Source organism: Podarcis filfolensis, assembly GCF_964270895.1.
Source record: "Podarcis filfolensis genome assembly, chromosome: 7".
In the NCBI taxonomy this organism is placed as follows: domain Eukaryota; kingdom Metazoa; phylum Chordata; class Lepidosauria; order Squamata; family Lacertidae; genus Podarcis; species Podarcis filfolensis.
In genome coordinates, this window is record NC_139603.1 from 3,140,861 (window position 1) to 3,157,921 (window position 17,061).

The 17,061-nt window shown below is 43.5% G+C and overlaps 1 protein-coding gene and 1 long non-coding RNA gene across 8 annotated transcripts in view; both read left to right on the forward strand.

Moving 5' to 3' along the window:
- Window positions 1–17,061, forward strand: part of LOC310767488 — a 111,753-nt gene that overhangs the window by 75,730 nt on the left and 18,962 nt on the right. The gene's annotated exons all lie outside the window — the stretch shown is intronic.
- The window catches only part of AFAP1 (actin filament associated protein 1), a 58,136-nt gene that overhangs the window by 17,004 nt on the left and 24,071 nt on the right, over window positions 1–17,061 (forward strand). For all 7 annotated transcript variants that reach the window (XR_014550915.1, XR_014550916.1, XR_014550917.1 and 4 more), the window contains exons 4-9: window positions 2,127–2,235; window positions 3,621–3,832; window positions 4,278–4,457; window positions 12,243–12,335; window positions 15,255–15,339; window positions 15,691–15,840. Coding sequence is in view for 4 of the 7 variants with exons in the window: in XM_083624454.1 (XP_083480580.1) it covers window positions 2,127–2,235; window positions 3,621–3,832; window positions 4,278–4,457; window positions 12,243–12,335; window positions 15,255–15,339; window positions 15,691–15,840 (829 nt within the window). In the remaining 3 variants the exon portion in view is untranslated. The remainder of the gene's footprint in view (window positions 1–2,126; window positions 2,236–3,620; window positions 3,833–4,277; window positions 4,458–12,242; window positions 12,336–15,254; window positions 15,340–15,690; window positions 15,841–17,061) is intronic.

A 17,061-nucleotide genomic window follows, 5' to 3' on the forward strand; every position in this document is an offset into this window, starting at 1 on the left:
CTCGCTAGGCGCAATTATTTAGTATAATTCGGTCTTTAACGTCCCTCGAAGGACAGCCAAATTTAAATAACAATTTGACACACAGCTGTGAGGCATTTGCGAGCTTTTTTGCGGAGAAGGTCCTGTTGCTCCACCATGACCTCCCTGCCAATTTGGATACAATAAAGGAACTGGAGGCCCCTCGACTGTCCTCGGGTCCAGTATTGGACCACTTTGACCGGATATCCCCAGCCGATGTGGACAGACTCCTCCGAGCTGGAAAGCCCACCACTTGTCCTCTCGACCCGTGCCCGTCCTGGCTGATTAGAGCGTGTCCAGACGAGGTGCGGGCCCCCCTGGGGGATATCATCAATTTGTCCCTTGGCACCGGGACATTCCCAGGGGAACTGAAGGAGGCAGTGGTGCGCCCGCTTTTAAAGAAAACATCATTAGATCCCTTAGATCTATCCAATTACCGCCCGGTTTCGAATCTTCCATTCCTGGGTAAGGTGATTGAGAGAGCGGTTGCGGAACAGCTTGGTAGGTTTCTGGATGAAACATCGGCTCTGCATCCATTCCAGTCCAGCTTCCGCGCTGGTCATGGGACCGAGACGGCTCTGGTCGCCCTAACAGATGATCTCCGCAGGCAGCTGGATCGAGGCGGGTCGGGGCTGCTGATTCTTCTAGACCTGTCAGCAGCCTTTGACATGGTCGATCACGAACTCCTAGACCACCGCCTTGCCGACCTGGGGATCCAGGGCACAGTCCTCCAATGGCTGCGTTCGTTTCTCTCTGGTCGGGGACAGAGGGTGGCGCTTGGGGGGGAATTGTCATCCTGCCACTCCTTGGTGCGTGGAGTGCCCCAGGGTGCGATACTCTCCCCAATGCTTTTTAACATCTTTATGCGCCCCCTCGCCCAGCTTGTCCGGAGTTTTGGGCTGGGCTGCCATCAGTATGCTGATGACACCCAACTCTATCTGTTGATGGATGGCCATCCTGACTCGGCCCCAGACACACTGATCAGATGCTTGGAAGCTGTGGCTGGATGGTTACGTGGGAGCCAGTTGAAGTTAAATCCTTCGAAGACAGAGGTCCTCTGGCTGGGACGGGACGATATGAGATTGAGGGGGCAACTCCCATCTCTTGTGGGGGTGCAATTAGTGCCAGCACCGTCCGTTAAGAGTTTGGGTGTAATCTTCGATACCTCCCTCTCCATGGAGGCGCAGATTGCAGCTATAACAAAGGCGGCATTTTTTCATCTCCGCCAAGCTAAGCAGTGGGCCCCTTATCTCTCTCGCCCTGACCTAGCCACTGTGATCCACGCGACGGTCACCTCCAGACTGGATTATTGTAACCCGCTCTACGTGGGGCTGCCCTTGAGACTGACCCAGAAACTCCAGCGGGTGCAGAATGCCTCAGCGAGACTCCTTACGGGGTCTTCGCTGCGAGATCACATTCATCCGGTGCTATACCAGCTGCACTGGCTCCCGGTGGAGTACAGGATCAGGTTTAAGGTGCTGGTTTTAACCTTCAAAGCCCTATACGGCCTAGGACCCTCGTACCTACAGGACCGCCTCTCCTGGTATGCCCCACAGAGGAACTTACGGTCTTCAAATAAAAACATCTTGAAGGTCCCAGGCCACAGAGAGGTTAGGCTGGCCTCAACTAGAGCCAGAGCTTTTTCGGCTGCGGCTCCAACCTGGTGGAACGCTCTGTCGCAAGAGACAAGGGCCCTGCAGGACTTGACATCTTTCCGCAGGGCCTGCAAGACAGAGCTGTTCCACCAGGCCTTTGGTCAGGGCGCAGCCTGACTCCCTCCTTTGGCAATCTTTACAAAACTTTAGTTTATGGTTGCCATCAATTTTTATTTTAATTAATTTTTATAATGTTTTTACAATGTTGCACTGTTTTAGTGTTGTTAGCCGCCCTGAGCCCGGCTTCGGCTGGGGAGGGCGGGATATAAATAAAATTTATTATTATTATTATTATTATTATTATTATTATTATTATTATATTGCCTGCTTTTATGTTTTTATATTGTTGTAAACCGCTGCGATAATAGTTTTTTGATACAGTGGTATATTAATATAATATAATATAAATATTAAATAAATAATAACTAAAATAAACTTTCCTCCCCCATTTAGCCACCAGATAATGGTCCACCACCATTACCTTCCTCATCCCTCCCTGAAGGTTACTATGAGGAAGCAGTACCACTCAGTCCAGGAAAGGCTCCAGAATATATCACATCCAGTAAGTAAAAGATACACAACTGAGTAAAGTCAACTGCAAACAGGAAAAAAATGCAGACCATATATATTATATCTGCACAAAACTGATAAACCTGTTTTAGCTAAACTAGATTCCATTTCATTTGTTGGTAGGATTGAGAAGCTAAATGTTGAGCCTGTGACACTTGATCAGTATTCTAGGTTACCTACCAAGAATTATTTTTGCTCACTGTATGCTACTCAAGCATTCAAGACTGTCTTGCACTTTTCAAATAATGATCCGCTTGACCTTTTTACCAAGCAATTCTAACTATAGGAAGCCAGCAGAATCTACTCTGGGTAATTTAAACCGGCATAAATGAAGCTGGCATAAGTTACCCTCATTTCCAAACTCCATTGAGGAACAAGGCTGCTGCCGGCTGAGCTGGCCTGAGTCTGGCAGAGAGAAAACAAGCCTTTAAAATAGAGTTTGACTTTCACCACCTTTTTTGACGTTGTAGCTTCCATAGGATTATAGGGTTGGAAGGGATCCTGAGGGTCCACTAGTCCAGTCCCTTACCAGGATCTTAGGTCACATGACCAAGCTGAAGGGGGTTTGGAATAGGTGCAAGTCGCCCATGTGTTATCCCACCCAGCCACACTCCTTTTTACACTGGCCTCAGTTCAGCCAGCTTTGGCTGAGCTGGGATGGGAGACTTCCCCTGCTGTGCCTCTGGCTAAGCCAGGATAAGGGCTCGGCGAGAAAACTTACTTATCATCCTGGTGGATCTTGGGTTTGAATTGTGCTGTCACTATATCTGTGGCTTCAGTGTTAGAAGCAGAATGCCTTTGAGCACCAATTTCTGGGGATTCTGAGCGAGAGAGGGCTTCCCATAGACATCTGGTTGGCTCACTTAAGAATGTCGAATTGAAGTCACTGTGGGACTGCACAAACTGATTAAACATTTGCCCTTTCATGGGCATATAAAACTTATTTTATGTATAAGGAGGCAGGCCTGGGATTTGGGTGTCTTTCAGATCAGCATTTTCCTTCCCACATTATGAGGAGATGTAGTTAATGAGAGAGGGCTGGACAACAAGACCCTTAAACATTTGAACCAACTTCCCAAACAAATAGGTTTAGGATTCTGCATTTCTTCCTTTGTTTTATAGTTATTGTGGCTTTGGTTATTATTTGTAAGCTAACTTTGATAGTGAAAATGTAAATGTGATACTTCTATAAAAAGTTGCTCAGTAGAGTTACGTCTATTGATCTTTTAATCTACTGATATTTCTTAAGAAAATGTTTTGATAGACATGAAATCATTCTGAGCAGACTGTTTTGTTCCAAATGTTGCTTTGTTGGAATGTGCTGTTTGGTTAAGTTTATTTTAATAGAACTCCCCACCCCACCACTTTTTTCCTAAGATTACGATTCTGATGCTATGAGCAGCTCTTATGAGTCTTATGATGAAGAGGATGAGGATGGGAAAGGGAAGAAAATGAGACACCAGTGGCCTTCTGAAGAAGCATCGATGGACCTTGTTAAGGATGCTAAAATCTGTGCCTTCCTTTTAAGAAAGAAGCGATTTGGGCAGTGGACTAAACTGCTTTGTGTGATCAAAGAAAACAAACTACTGGTGACTAAAATTTATGGTTTTTGTGATAATGCCAGTTATAGTGTATTGAAGCCTGGGAAAACTATCCACGAGGCTGTGAGCCACCTGCCTGAGTGTGCTGGCTGACTTGCTGCTGCCATTAGCCTGGTGAAAACATAACCAGTAGGACAACCCACTTATCACAAAATCTCACAGCAGCAAAATTTATTGCCATAGGTAAAAGCTTTGTGGATCAGAGTACTAGAATTCAGCTGGGGCTTCTGTTTCATTACTAGTTTTTCTGACAACAAATTTTATTGCTATTTTAGGAACCATGACATGGTCTCAATATAGTTGTGTTAATGTTGATGCTGTTTATCTTTGATTAGTGGAAAGATGAAGCAAATTTTTTTTTAGCTTTAGATTGGAACTGCTTTTTGCACACAATGAAGCTTTGTCCTAATATCATTCTTAATTGTGTGTTTAGTGCTATAAGAGTTCAAAGGACCAACAGCCTCAGATGGAACTTTTGTTGAGTGGCTGCAGTATTACGTACATTCCCAAAGATAGTAAAAAGAAGAAGCATGAGCTGAAAATCACACACCAGGGGCAAGATGCTTTAGTGCTTGCTGTACAGAGCAAGGAGCAGGCAGATCAATGGCTGAAGGTATGTACTGCAATTTTAACCAGTCCCATTTCCTGTAGTGATCTTGGTGCCATAAAAGTGTGTTTAAGAATGTGAGTAAACTTGAAGATATGTTTGAAGTGTGAAGTGTCGGCACTATTCCATTACTCGTGGCGTTGGGGCATGCAGCAGCGTTGGCCCATGGTGTGGTGCAGGTGGGTCTACATTGCTCTCCCAGCTTCCCAACGCCATGTTTTGGCTGCTGCTTACTGAGAGGGTGAGGTGCAGGCAGCGCAGCATGGTCCCCCACACTGTGGCAGGAGAGTCAAATTGGCTCTGCCGCTGTACATCACACTGAGCATCACGCTGAGCTGTTCATGCCATGCCCCTTGGTAAGTAGCAGCAACACATGGTGTTGGGGAGCTAGGAGAGCAATGCAGCTCCACCCCATGCATTCTGCCAGCTGCTACTGGAGGCATGATAATTCAGCCCACTAGTATCCTTAAGCCATACATAAACATTGTATGACATGGCTCAGTGTGTTGTTGTTGTTGCTGTTGTCCTCCTCTGAGGATTCAATCAACTGGTGATGTGACCTAGTACTCATTCATCTTTTAATCTGCTCCTGCCTTCTCAAATTTTCACTCCCAGCTTCTACTTTTTGTTGTTTTACTTTTTTCTGTTCATATGTTTGGTTATTTAAAAAAGTATAATTATTCAGGTTTCACCAACAATCCGAAGTAGTTGAAATGTAAATGGCCCTACTTTTAGCTAAAGTTAGTCCTGATTCAGTTCACTTAAAAGTCACCAGATTTCACTTCTCTTGTTCCATTGGGACTTTGTTCCAAACAATTGCAGCTTGGCGGATGACTGCACATTGTAGAATGTTAGGGCCATCTTTTTGCAGGCAAAAAGTATTGTTTCTCTAAAAATCTAAGGCAAAAAGTGTTAACGTTTGTATTTATGATTCTGTAGTAGCCACTTAAAATTTTCCTGCCTTAGGGGGGCTCTGATGCGTCCATATTTTGAAATCCAACTGCATGCTGACAAAGCACAATAGAAAGGCAGGTGATTAATTTTGGCAGAAAGTTGTCCTTGACCTCAGAAACGGAATGAGCTCAATGCTTCTACTCTTATCAAGGCACTTTTGCCACATAGTAAGCAGTTGCCTGTAATTGCTATAGTTCAGTTTTTCATGTACTTCCACCTCCTTTGCAGTGTTGAAGCCTAAATTAATTTCAGAAGGACTCTCAGGCAAAGTAACTTTTCTCCAGTGGCTCTTGAAATTTATTAAAGTAGTTTATGAAGAATTCTTTCCCATTTGCCTTTACATGCTGTTTCGTTTGCAAATTGGCATTCTGATTCATGCCCGTTTGCACAAGGAAGCAGCTACCTTGGAAGGACTGAAGGGCTATTTTCACACTGCCTGTTCTGCTTCAGAGACCAGATACACTGGCTAGAGTGGAAGCCTGTCTCACATGCAGCCTTCTCTCATTCTAACTCCACTCCTTCCTTGCAAATGAGCTATTTTGCAATACAGGAACCTTCCCAGAATCGGACCTCTTCATTAAATACTTTATAAAATGTTGTGGTTTAGTCAACAGTGTGCCACTTGGTGGCAAATGGCAGTGTGAATACAGTCACATCTTTCCCCTGCTTGCCCTATCATAGAGTGTACTGTATATCTCCTTTAAAGTTTTGTGTTTGAAGCAGCAGGTTTCCCACTAACTCTCCACACAGCTGGCTGGTGCAGCCCCTTGTTCTTTGCCTCAGGTCTGTCATGTCTTGTGCCATCTTGTCCTGTCTGGAATTCTCCTTTGATGGGATCTCCTCCTATGTGTCCATGCTCCTTTCCAAGTTGGGAGTCCTCTTTTGAATAAGTGTGTTTTGGAGCTGTCCTGGTAGCGGTAAGCTTCAGAGACCCTTTGATCTATTCTGGAGCCTTCCTACTATGTCTGCCCTCTGTTTTGCCTTGTAGCCTGAGCTCAGCTCCTGCTCCCGACTTCCTGCCCTGCCTGCATGACAGCACCTTTTTGGTTCTAACTATATATGCTTCTTTGTGTGAGCCGAGGTCCTGTGCCTACTTGTTTGTGCTGGATTCTTGCATAACACCTTTCCCAGATCCGTAAAAAACCTCCCCCTTGCATGTTACTTGAACTCCGATTTTCATCAGGTTATAAAGCTTACTTCCTTGGTGTAAACCAGAAAAGGGTTGGAGGAAAGTCTCTTTCACAACATTGATTTGTAGTATTTGTCCCTTGCCTTTTGATCTCAAAAACGGAATTGTTAGTTAAAATTTCTGATACAGGATTCCCTCCCTCTTTTGTCTCTCTGTGCCCAATTTCCTGATAAGAACTTAGCCTAAGTGCTAATGTTGGTCTCTGAGCTCTATTTGGGTTTCTTATTGTCTGATCTGACTTCTTCTGGTTGCTTAAACTATTGGTAACAGGTTCTTGACACAGAGTGTGCCTCAGTATGGAAAGCTACTACTGTACCATAAACATCAGTATGCCTACCTACCTTCCTACTTTTTTTCCTGTGTCTTTCAACTATGGTTTGATGGTGTATACACACACACACACACACACACACACACACACACACACTCTGGAGCACTAGGAAGGTTCAGATGGATCAGGCAGGTTTGTTTGCTTTCCCTACTCTATGCTCTGCTTATCTGTGGGGAATTTAAGATAATCTTCTTTTTTAAAATATATTATTCCATTTCCTTTGCCTTTCTCCTTTAATCTCTGAGGTAGGTCTTCCTAAGTATAAGTAGGTGAGGCACATGGTGTTGTTTCATTCCAATACTTGAGGATGGATTATGTAGCCAAGAATCCCAAAAACTGTTGCAGATTTCTAATAGTTGTCTTGTCAAAGCACTTTTAAGTGACTTCATTCTAAGTGTTTTTTGCACATTGTTCAGTAGTAATAAAGGGAAATGTTTAATCCTATGTAACATGAAATAAGGGACACGGGTGGTGCTGTGGGTTAAACCACAGAACCTAGGGCTTGCCAATCAGAAGGTTGGTGGTTCGAATCCCCGCAACAGGGTGAGCTCCTGTTGCTCAGTCCCTGCTCCTGTCAACCTAGCAGTTTGAAAGCACGTCAGAGTGCAAGTAGATAGATAGGTACCGCTCTGGCGGGAAGGTAAACGGTGTTTCCGTGCGCTGCTCTGGTTCGCTAGAAGCGGCTTAGTCATGCTGGCCACATGACCCGGAAGCTGTCTGCGGACAAACGCCGGCTCCCTCGGCCAATAAAGTGAGATGAGCACCGCAACCCCAGAGTCGGTCACGACTGGACCTAATGGTCAGGGGTCCCTTTACTTTTACCTTTAACGTGAAATAAAATAAATCTTGTTCTTCAGATTTTACTTTTGGATAAAATTGGTCAAGTCTTGTTATTTAACATACCCACTGCATAATATACACCAAAATTCTTCTTTAGTCATCTGCCGCATATTGTGAAATAATCAGCCATATATCTATTCTGATAAAATTCCTGGGGAAAAATTTGCACCTTTTACTTTTCAGTAGCTGTTCTGAATATTTTTTTGTGTGTAGCTGGGGGAATAATTTATCATCATGGTTTTCCAATGGTTCCAACAGTGAAAGCATTTCAGCTTGTCCAACAGAATGATCTCCCCTCTCCCCCTGCACAGGCTGTTCAGGGAGGGTCTCCAGGCCCCTCAGAGCTCATTGGGGGATACATGGGGGAGGAGAGGAATGTCTCATTCTGCTAGCATTGTGCATCTGCTTAGTTGAATCTGGTCCAAAGTGCTTTAAAATATTTGTTTAGACATAATGATAATCCCATGTGTGTTCATAAGTAAACATATTATATTGATTATTTTTAAAGAAAACAACCCAACGTTGGAGAAACAGCATACGTGAAGTTAGTATATTCAAAAATAGCAAGCAGAAGTCATTTTGGTTATAGTGTAAAATCTCAACATTTTATTTAACTTCCAACAAAAGACAGGGAAAGAGAGCCGGAAAGAGAGAAATATGATTCTGTGTATTGTGATCACAATACTTCAGTACTGCAAATCTCAAAGCCATCAAATTACAAACATTTTGCAACAACCATGGCCACAACAATGGCATTCCAGCTGTTACCTTTCCTGAAGTGCCACTCTTGTCAGAAATGTGTCAAGTTCAATGATTTGCCACAATGGACATCTCATTCAGCAGCTTGTTTCAGGTTCTGAAAAGGTTCTTCCAGGTTTTGTAAACAGTTCTAGGTGTGATGTAACAAGATGGAGTTTTGGAAGAAATCCTGTCTGGACCACTTGCCACATATCACACAAATTGTGTAATGCTCGGGTTATTTTCAAGGAATTGGTCCACCCTCCTCCCCAGTCTTCATTCTCTTAAAGCGCCACCTGCTTTCACCTAAGTACTACCCTTTGCAAATATTCACAAGGTGTTAGGGTCAACTAGAGCCTCTTAAGTACAGAATTAAACTAGCACCATCCCATAATTGAGCTGGAATAAATACATTTTTATAGTTATCAATGGCAGTTTAGGCCATTCTTGATTTTTCTTGATAGGCAAACATTATGAAAGCCCTAATCCTTACTTGGACAGAAATGATGCAGCTACACCCATTAGTCCTCTGGCTGATGCAAAGGGCTACCATGGCCTCTCCCTCACGATGTAGTTACAGGCAAGCTTCCAGGTGGAGCTGGTGGTGGAGAGCAACCTTCTAGTCTCTGGCCAGTGACTGGGGCCAGTCTGGTCTTTCCCTTTCCCTGATGTTCTTCCTGGTAGGGTGGGGTGCAACCTGCCATTGGTCCTTAGTCCTGTGGGTGGGGCTGGCAGGGCCAGAGTGCCTTTGCTTCCCTTCTGGAGGGACAGGACAGCTCTATATACCCTGCTGACATCGCCTGAACTTTGTACCACCTCAGCAGAAAAAGTACAGAAACCTATGTTTTCTCCCTGGTCTACCTTCAGGCACCATGTCTTAAATCTGAGAGGCAGGAGAGAGACAACTTTTCCAGGGCCTGTCTTACTTAGGAGCTACTCTTTCTTCAGATAACACATCTTCCCTGTGTGATTGCACAGAGTTGACAAAAGCAAGATTGCATTTTCCCATAGCTGCTTATGTACATACATGGGCGACCTTCTCTTGCAGTAGTATCTGGTATGAATTATCACGGAGATCTTGCCGTAGTTTCAACAGTGCATACATGCAGTATCACTAAAATATATGGCTTTGCATTTTATTTATTACTTGGATTTCTAGCTTGCACCAACCCATTCCTTCAGACAGGATAGAAATACTCACCGAAGCACAAAAAACGCAGTGCAAGAATAACTATTACTCTACATCTGTTTTATTTGAACAATTAAAATTAGCCCAAGTAAAAATCCCTTACAATTTATCTAGAAACTATTCTGGCTTTGACACGTCTTCAGTTCCATGACATGCCTCTTTTTGCTACCTTGGTGTGCAAAGTTGGCCTGCAGATAGTGTAGTCAAAATGGTGATCCAGGTTGATCTTAAGGATCATAATGCAGCAGAGTGGAGAAGGTGACCTCAGGAGTTCTGTGTGGTCCTTTAGGCCTTCACAGGTCAAAACCATGATTTTCAGTTACATTCAGAAGCTGATCGGATGCTGGTGCTGCAGGATCTCTTCTGCCGTTTTATAATTTTCAGTTTATTGATGATTTCATTGTTTTTAATTTGTTGATCTGTGCTTGAAGAGCATGGTTAAATCAAATAAAATTGCCACTGCAGTGGGATTGAGGGTGTGCAGGTCTCTACCCACAACCCACCAAAGCTTCCTTTGTAGCGATCTCTTTTGGATAGAAACAGCTGTCTTGATGATGACTGTGAGGACTCTGGATCCCTTCCTGCTGTAGTGGTGAAATAAGGCTTTTGAGAAAATGCATGACTGCACAGATACAGCTCCATGGTCACTGCCAAGTTATTTCTTGTGTCCTCTCTTTGACTTCCATTATTGTGTGTGGCCAAAACTAATTGACTCTGTGGGATGAGCAGATGCTGAAAATATGAGCACTTTTGTCAGGGTCATGAAAGAGGCAGGAGCAAAAGTGCAGCTTTTTTTGTGTAAGTACAGTACATTTGCAGTAAATGGAAGTGCACCCATTTGAATTTTTTTGAATACTTCCAAACCTGTTTTAGAATTCACATTTTTAGATAAAAATGCTTAGCACTTTGTCCAACAAATCAGGCTTGTTACTCCATCTTTCCTACCAATTTTTTAAAAAGAAGACGCTTTGAAAAGAATTAACTAGTCTTGTGGGGGTGCCTGTGATACACAAGAAAAAGTTGTTAAGTATAGTGGTGTTGCTGAAAAATCCATCGAGATATATTCCAGAGTGGCAGAACAGAAAATCCGTATCCCATCTGGCTATAATGCCAAAATAAGTAGGAAGATCTGGCTGGCACTAGAGGAAAAAAAGAACTCATTCTATTGTGATGTTGGGAAGGAGGTTTCATGCAAGGACATGTCTCCATTCCAGCCCTGTCTTCTGTTGCTATCAGGAATGACTGGTGAAAACAGAAGTGGGAGCGGAAATTTCCCATGTAGGCTTGTTCGTCTCACACCCAGAACTGAAATCAATCAAGTGAATACTATCTGTATTTACTGTTGTTGCTGCTGTTTTCATTCCACAAATGATATGTGATGGATTGCCGTCCCCGTCCCCCGTCCCCACATTGCGTTTCTTTGCATTGAAATAAATGGCATGGAACATGGGTAGGCAAACTAAGGCCCAGGGGCTGGATCCGGCCCAATCACCTTCTAAATCCGGCCCATAGACAGTCCGGGAATCAGCATTTTTTTACATGAGTAGAATGTGTCCTTTTATTTAAAATGCATCTCTGGCTATTTGTGGGGCCTGCCTGGTGTTTTTGCATAAGTAGAATGTGTGCTTTTATTTAAAATGCATTTCTGGGTTATTTGTGGGACATAGGAATTCGTTCATTTTTTTCTCTCCAAAATATAGTCCGGCCCCCCGCAAGGTCTGAGGGACAGTGGACCGGCCCCCTGCTGAAAAAAGTTGCTGACCCCTGGCGTGGAATAATGCAATGACAACATAACTTACATAATTTACACTTGCTATAAAATTGTTTCGATATGGTACATGATGCTTGAGAAAATAATCGCATCAATGGAAATTTAGAAAATTATGAAGCGTCAGACAACTGTTGTAAGCTATTTCTATAAATGGTGGTTGTGCAACAAGGCAAAAAAGTGAGATGGCTTGAGCAATCCTAAGCCCTGGTCCTGAGCAGCAAGGCTGAGTTAAAGGTCGACCCCATACCCGAAGTCTTGTTGGCTTGTTCCAGCCAGGGCAAAAGTGGCATTTGTGTGTGTATTTCAATATTTTTTCATGCACCTCTCAGGGGATTGGACTATATTGGGATCCATGGCTGTCCCTACTGCTGCATTGCTGTTTCGAGGCTCCTACATTGGATAACTTGTTATTTAATGTGTCTGACACAGTATTAATTTGCCTCAGGGCTCAGTCCTGTTATGTTGGTTTGCAGGGCCCTTTTATGCAAGCCTTTTTCTGTCTCAGATTTGGGTTTAGCTATTATGGAAGTTGAAACCTTCCACCTCTTTACCTTGTGGCTCCTCCAAGACATGCATAAAGAAGCTGACTAAACATAATGAGAAGTATAAAAAGATGGCATCCTTGAGAAGTATCAGAATTCATATTTTTATGATATTTATGATATTTTCAAGATAGCAGCTAACTACAATCACAATCTCTTATATGTTCTCCTCCCCTCCAGTACAATATCTTCAGTTTCAAGAAAAAATGGCTCTTTTCTTTTTGCATTTCTTTGAAGGTAATTAAGGAAGTTTGCAGCAACTATATTGGAGCTACAGATTCAGATGGACCTTCATCTAATTCTCCTGTGCACAAGACTGAACTGGAAAAGGTAATTGTACAATAAGACTACTGGAAAATGCAGTGTATGAGTGTTGCACCATGAAATATGGGTAGTTAACCTTTTCTAAGAATAATGGTTTGGTTGAGAGTCTCTTCATATATGTCACTATCTCAAATAAGGATTTCTACATTTTTAAGTAGAACTGTGTCCAGTTCTGGGCACTTTTTAAGTAGAACTGTGTCCAGTTCTGGGCACCACAGTTCAGTGTCCTTCTTGAACTGTGGTGCCCAGAACTGGACACAGTACTGCAGGTGAGGTCTGCTCTGGAGCACAGTACCTGGAGTACTGTGTCCAGTTCTGGGCACCACAGTTCAAGAAGGACACTGACAAACTGGAACGTGTCCAGAGGAGGGCAACCAAAATAGTCAAAGGCCTGGAAACGATGCCTTATGAGGAACGGCTAAGGGAGCTGGGCATGTTTAGCCTGGAGAAGAGGAGGTTAAGGGGTGATATGATAGCCATGTTCAAATATATAAAAGGATGTCACATTGAGGAGGGAGAAAGGTTGTTTTCTGCTGCTCCAGAGAAGCGGACACGGAGCAATGGATCCAAACTACAAGAAAGAAGATTCCACCTAAACATTAGGAAGAACTTCCTGACAGTAAGAGCTGTTTGACAGTGGAATTTGCTGCCAAGGAGTGTGGTGGAGTCTCCTTCTTTGGAGGTCTTTAAGCAGAGGCTTGACAACCATATGTCAGGAGTGCTCTGATGGTGTTTCCTGCTTGGCAGAGGGTTGGACTCGATGGCCCTTGTGGTCTCTTCCAACTCTATGATTCTATTATTCTATTCTAAGTAATACATTTTTGCTAGTTGTGTGCTAATCATTTCAGGCACACAGACTTGCAAAACAAGCCCCCTTCCCCGTGTCTGTTTTGAAAAAAATTGGAAGATTGCTGTCCTTTTAGTTTTCTTGTTAATTACCTTTCATTTTTGGTTTCCTGATCTGCCTGATCTTTAAAGTCAAACAAGGTAGACAAATGATACCCTCCAGTTTCAGGGCATGAAGCCCAGGGAACCATTGGAGACATACCATACTTTTTCGTGGATAAGACGAGGTTTTCCCCTTTAAAAATCATGCTTAAAAGTGGGCATCGTCTTATACATGGGTAGTGCATAGGGTGGACGTTTGATTGGTTGCTGTCAGCGGCTATTGTGCATGTTATTGGTTGCTGCGTCAGTGGGTGGTGTTGATTGTCCGACGCTACAGCAATTGGGCAGGCAGTTGGCAGCTTCTGCCGGCGAGGGGACAGACGGGAGGCGGATTTTGAGAGGTGTGTGCAGGTGAGCGGTTTTTGGCATTCCCCCCCCCCTTAAAAAGCTCAACAGCTCTGGGCAATCCTTCGCAAAAAAAGCTTTGCCATCTCCCCCATTTTCTGAAATTTCAGTCCCCCCAAATAGGGGGCATCTTATACATGGGGGCGTCTTATAGATGAAAAAGCACGGTAATTTTCCTCTGGGCTGCTTTGCTTAGTCCTCTGGGTGTTCTGCCCTGATGTGCTGTGCTGCCCAGGGCATTAGGGTGATGGAGGAGAGAAAGGAAAACTTAGTTTCCATTCACTGCACACCCCTGCCACCACTGTTCCTGCTGCTGCTGCTGCTCCTGCCTGCAAGTTAACAGAACAGATGAGGAGGAGAAGTGTACTTTGGGTGCTGGGGCATCAGCCTGTGTGGAGGAAAACGAATTACAAGAAAGTAATTTTCTGTTACTGCAAAAAGGAAATGGGAAAAATGCTTTCCCTCAAAACAACTGCAACACACTCATACAGGAATAAGAGCAATCTTCTTCTGCAACTGCTGTGAATGTTGTTTTTGGCACAGTGTTTGCCAAAGAGAGCTCTGACTGTTTGTGAGCACAGAAGTTATAAGGACAGGCAGGATTCCAGCACCATTATTCAGATATTTTCAGGAACATCAGCACAATGAAGCGATGCTTAAATTTTGGAGCATAGTGAGATCAAGGACTAAATATATGCATAAAGAAAATGAATATAGAAATCCCTGGGAGGTGGAATGAAGAGAAAGAGGGTAAAAGGTGTACTGTGAAAAGATTTAACAGCTCTTTTCAGATGTGCATGTGGATAGGCTAATTTTCTTCCTGTTATCTTTTCGTAGCACCACAAATATAAAAAGCATTGTGCAGTAAGGCTGCTATCAGTTGGGGCCTCTGCATGACTGGGAGTTCTGAGTTGATGGAAGTCTACCCAGAAGCAGTAGCAGTAGCAGCTGTTCATGGCTAGGCTCCTTTCCTGCAGGCATCTTCTCTGACACATGACTGTCCAGGGGCACGCCAGTCACAAGTAAAAGGGTCATAGTTGTGGCTGGGTGGGAATTTAGAGGTGAAGCCAAACGTTGCTAAAAAAGTGGTTTTAAGGAGGCATTTAATCGCAATGCAAGTGATCTGGTGTCAGATAAAGGCTAGAATGAACTCCCTCTTCTGTTAGGAGAATAGCAAGAACACTGAGGAGAATGATCCAAGGGCGGTCAAGTAAAGGCCGTGGGCAGAAATGTAATGGGAAATAAGGGCAGAGGTATAGTCTCTATTAGGAAATGCAATACTTTACATTTTGTTACTGAGCTCCACATGACTCCCCCGGGTCATTTATAAATAACTGCAGAAGGAAAGTAAATCTGGACTGTGGTTTATATAGAGAGAATCAAAGCACTTTGATCATTTTTTACAAAAGTATTGTACAGATAATTCCACAGTGGAGGAATAATGTAATATTGAGTGGGTTTGACAAATATTATGTATTTAATGCTTCCGTGAAAAGGTTAATTTTTGAAAATAAATTATTGACTGTCTCAAATTTGTCCCATGGCCAGATAAATAGTTGGCACATTCTGATTCATAATACATCAGTTCCACTGTGACCCCATTACTGATGACCTAGTTCTTTTCTCCTGCAGAAACTATCTTCAGAAAGACCAAGTTCTGATGGTGAGGGGATTGTAGAAAATGGAATAGCTGCCATCTGTAATGGAAAAGAGCAAGGTAATATGCTACAGACAGTGTTTGAGTCACACCATAAAATGTTCACAGTATTTTAAGTGCTGGAAAGGTGAAAAAAAAATATGGAATTTTCATATACATTCACTCTGAGGAAAGGTTCATTCTGCCAGCTTGATTCATAACGATGTCCAGTTGTATCGCAACATAGCTGAAAACCTGTTTCTTAAGCTCAGGAACCACCACACAAAATTTGGTTACAATATCTTAAGAGGTCTCCAAATGCATAGACAACAACTTTCCAAAGTATATAGTAGATGCCGGGCTGCTGTTAAAGATGCAGGTGTGAAATTTTGAAATCTTGCAAGACTGACACATGCATGCTTTTCTTAATAGTAAAGAGGAAAAAGAGCTCTAAGACAGATTCCAAGGGCACTGTGTCTAAAGTAACAGGGAAGAAGATAACAAAGATAATTGGCCTAGGAAAGAAGAAGCCCTCCACAGATGAACAAACCTCATCAGCTGAAGAAGATATCCCAACTTGTGGTGAGTAACTTCCCATGTTGTTACCTGCAATTAAACTTGAAAGGGCAACAGGTAGAAAAAGCTCCACCAAACTTCAGTATTTAGTGGTGTTTCAATCTCCTAGGTTTGCTGTTACGTTCCTTTTTCACCCACTGAATTTGGGCTCTGATGATTTAATAGTAGCTTTAAAGATTATGGCATCTCCACTCTCATCTGTGTCCCAACTTCAAATGTGGTTGAGAAGACTTAAGCAGTGCTTAGGTTCACTTTCCACAAGACCTGGCTTGCTTTGTATGGACCACAGATCATAATTTAAAACAAATTCTGGTCTGTTTTTAAACAATCCAGCTTCAAAGTATGGGTTATGAAGCTTAAACACTCTTCATTTTAACCAGAATCTTTGATTTGCAGGTATTGACAAGCCAGGTTTTGTGGAAAGTGCAACTAAACTCTGCTGAATTCCTCCTGGTTGCTGTATAGGAGTTGTTGTTGTGTGTGTGTGTGTGTGTGTGTGTGAGAGAGAGAGAGAGAGAGAGAGAGAGAGAGAGAGCGCCATGTGCTTGTGGCTGTGTCTTCCTGCGCAAGTACATAGTGCTAAAACATGGTTTACTATTACATGCAGCCCCTTCTTATTGCTCTCTAGTACTTTTTCCATCTCTACAGTGTTGAGAAGTGTGGTGCAGTGGTTAAAGTGTCAGCCTAGGACCTGGGAGACCAGGATGCAAATCTCTACTTGGCCATGAAGCTCACTGGGCGCCCTTGGACCGGCCACTTCCTCTCAGCCTAGTCTACCTCACAGGGTGGTTGTGGGGATTAAATGAGGAGGGGAAGAACCACACACACCACCTTGGAGAAAAAGGTGGGATATAAACACAACAAGCAAACAAACACACCAGAAGTGGGTCCTCATCCACTTTCAAGCAAGAGTAATAGAGAAAAATGCCCCAAGGTAAAGAGTTTTCTTTAAAGTTTCCATGGCATTCTACAGAGGCAGCCGACCTTGATGCAGTAGCAATCATCAGAGATGCTTGGCTGTGTACCTGGTTCTCCCTTAGGTCTCTGAAAAAAAGACAATATGCTAACGCAGACTTGTGTCTGCAACTCCTGGTGGGGGCAGTCCTGCTACCCCACCCTCCGTGTCCCTGAATATGCTGGCCTGCCTACTCCAGCCCCCAGCTTCCAGCCCCGAGTGGGTCTGAAGGAGGCTTCTAAGTGCAGTTGAACCAATGCCCTTGGAAGCCT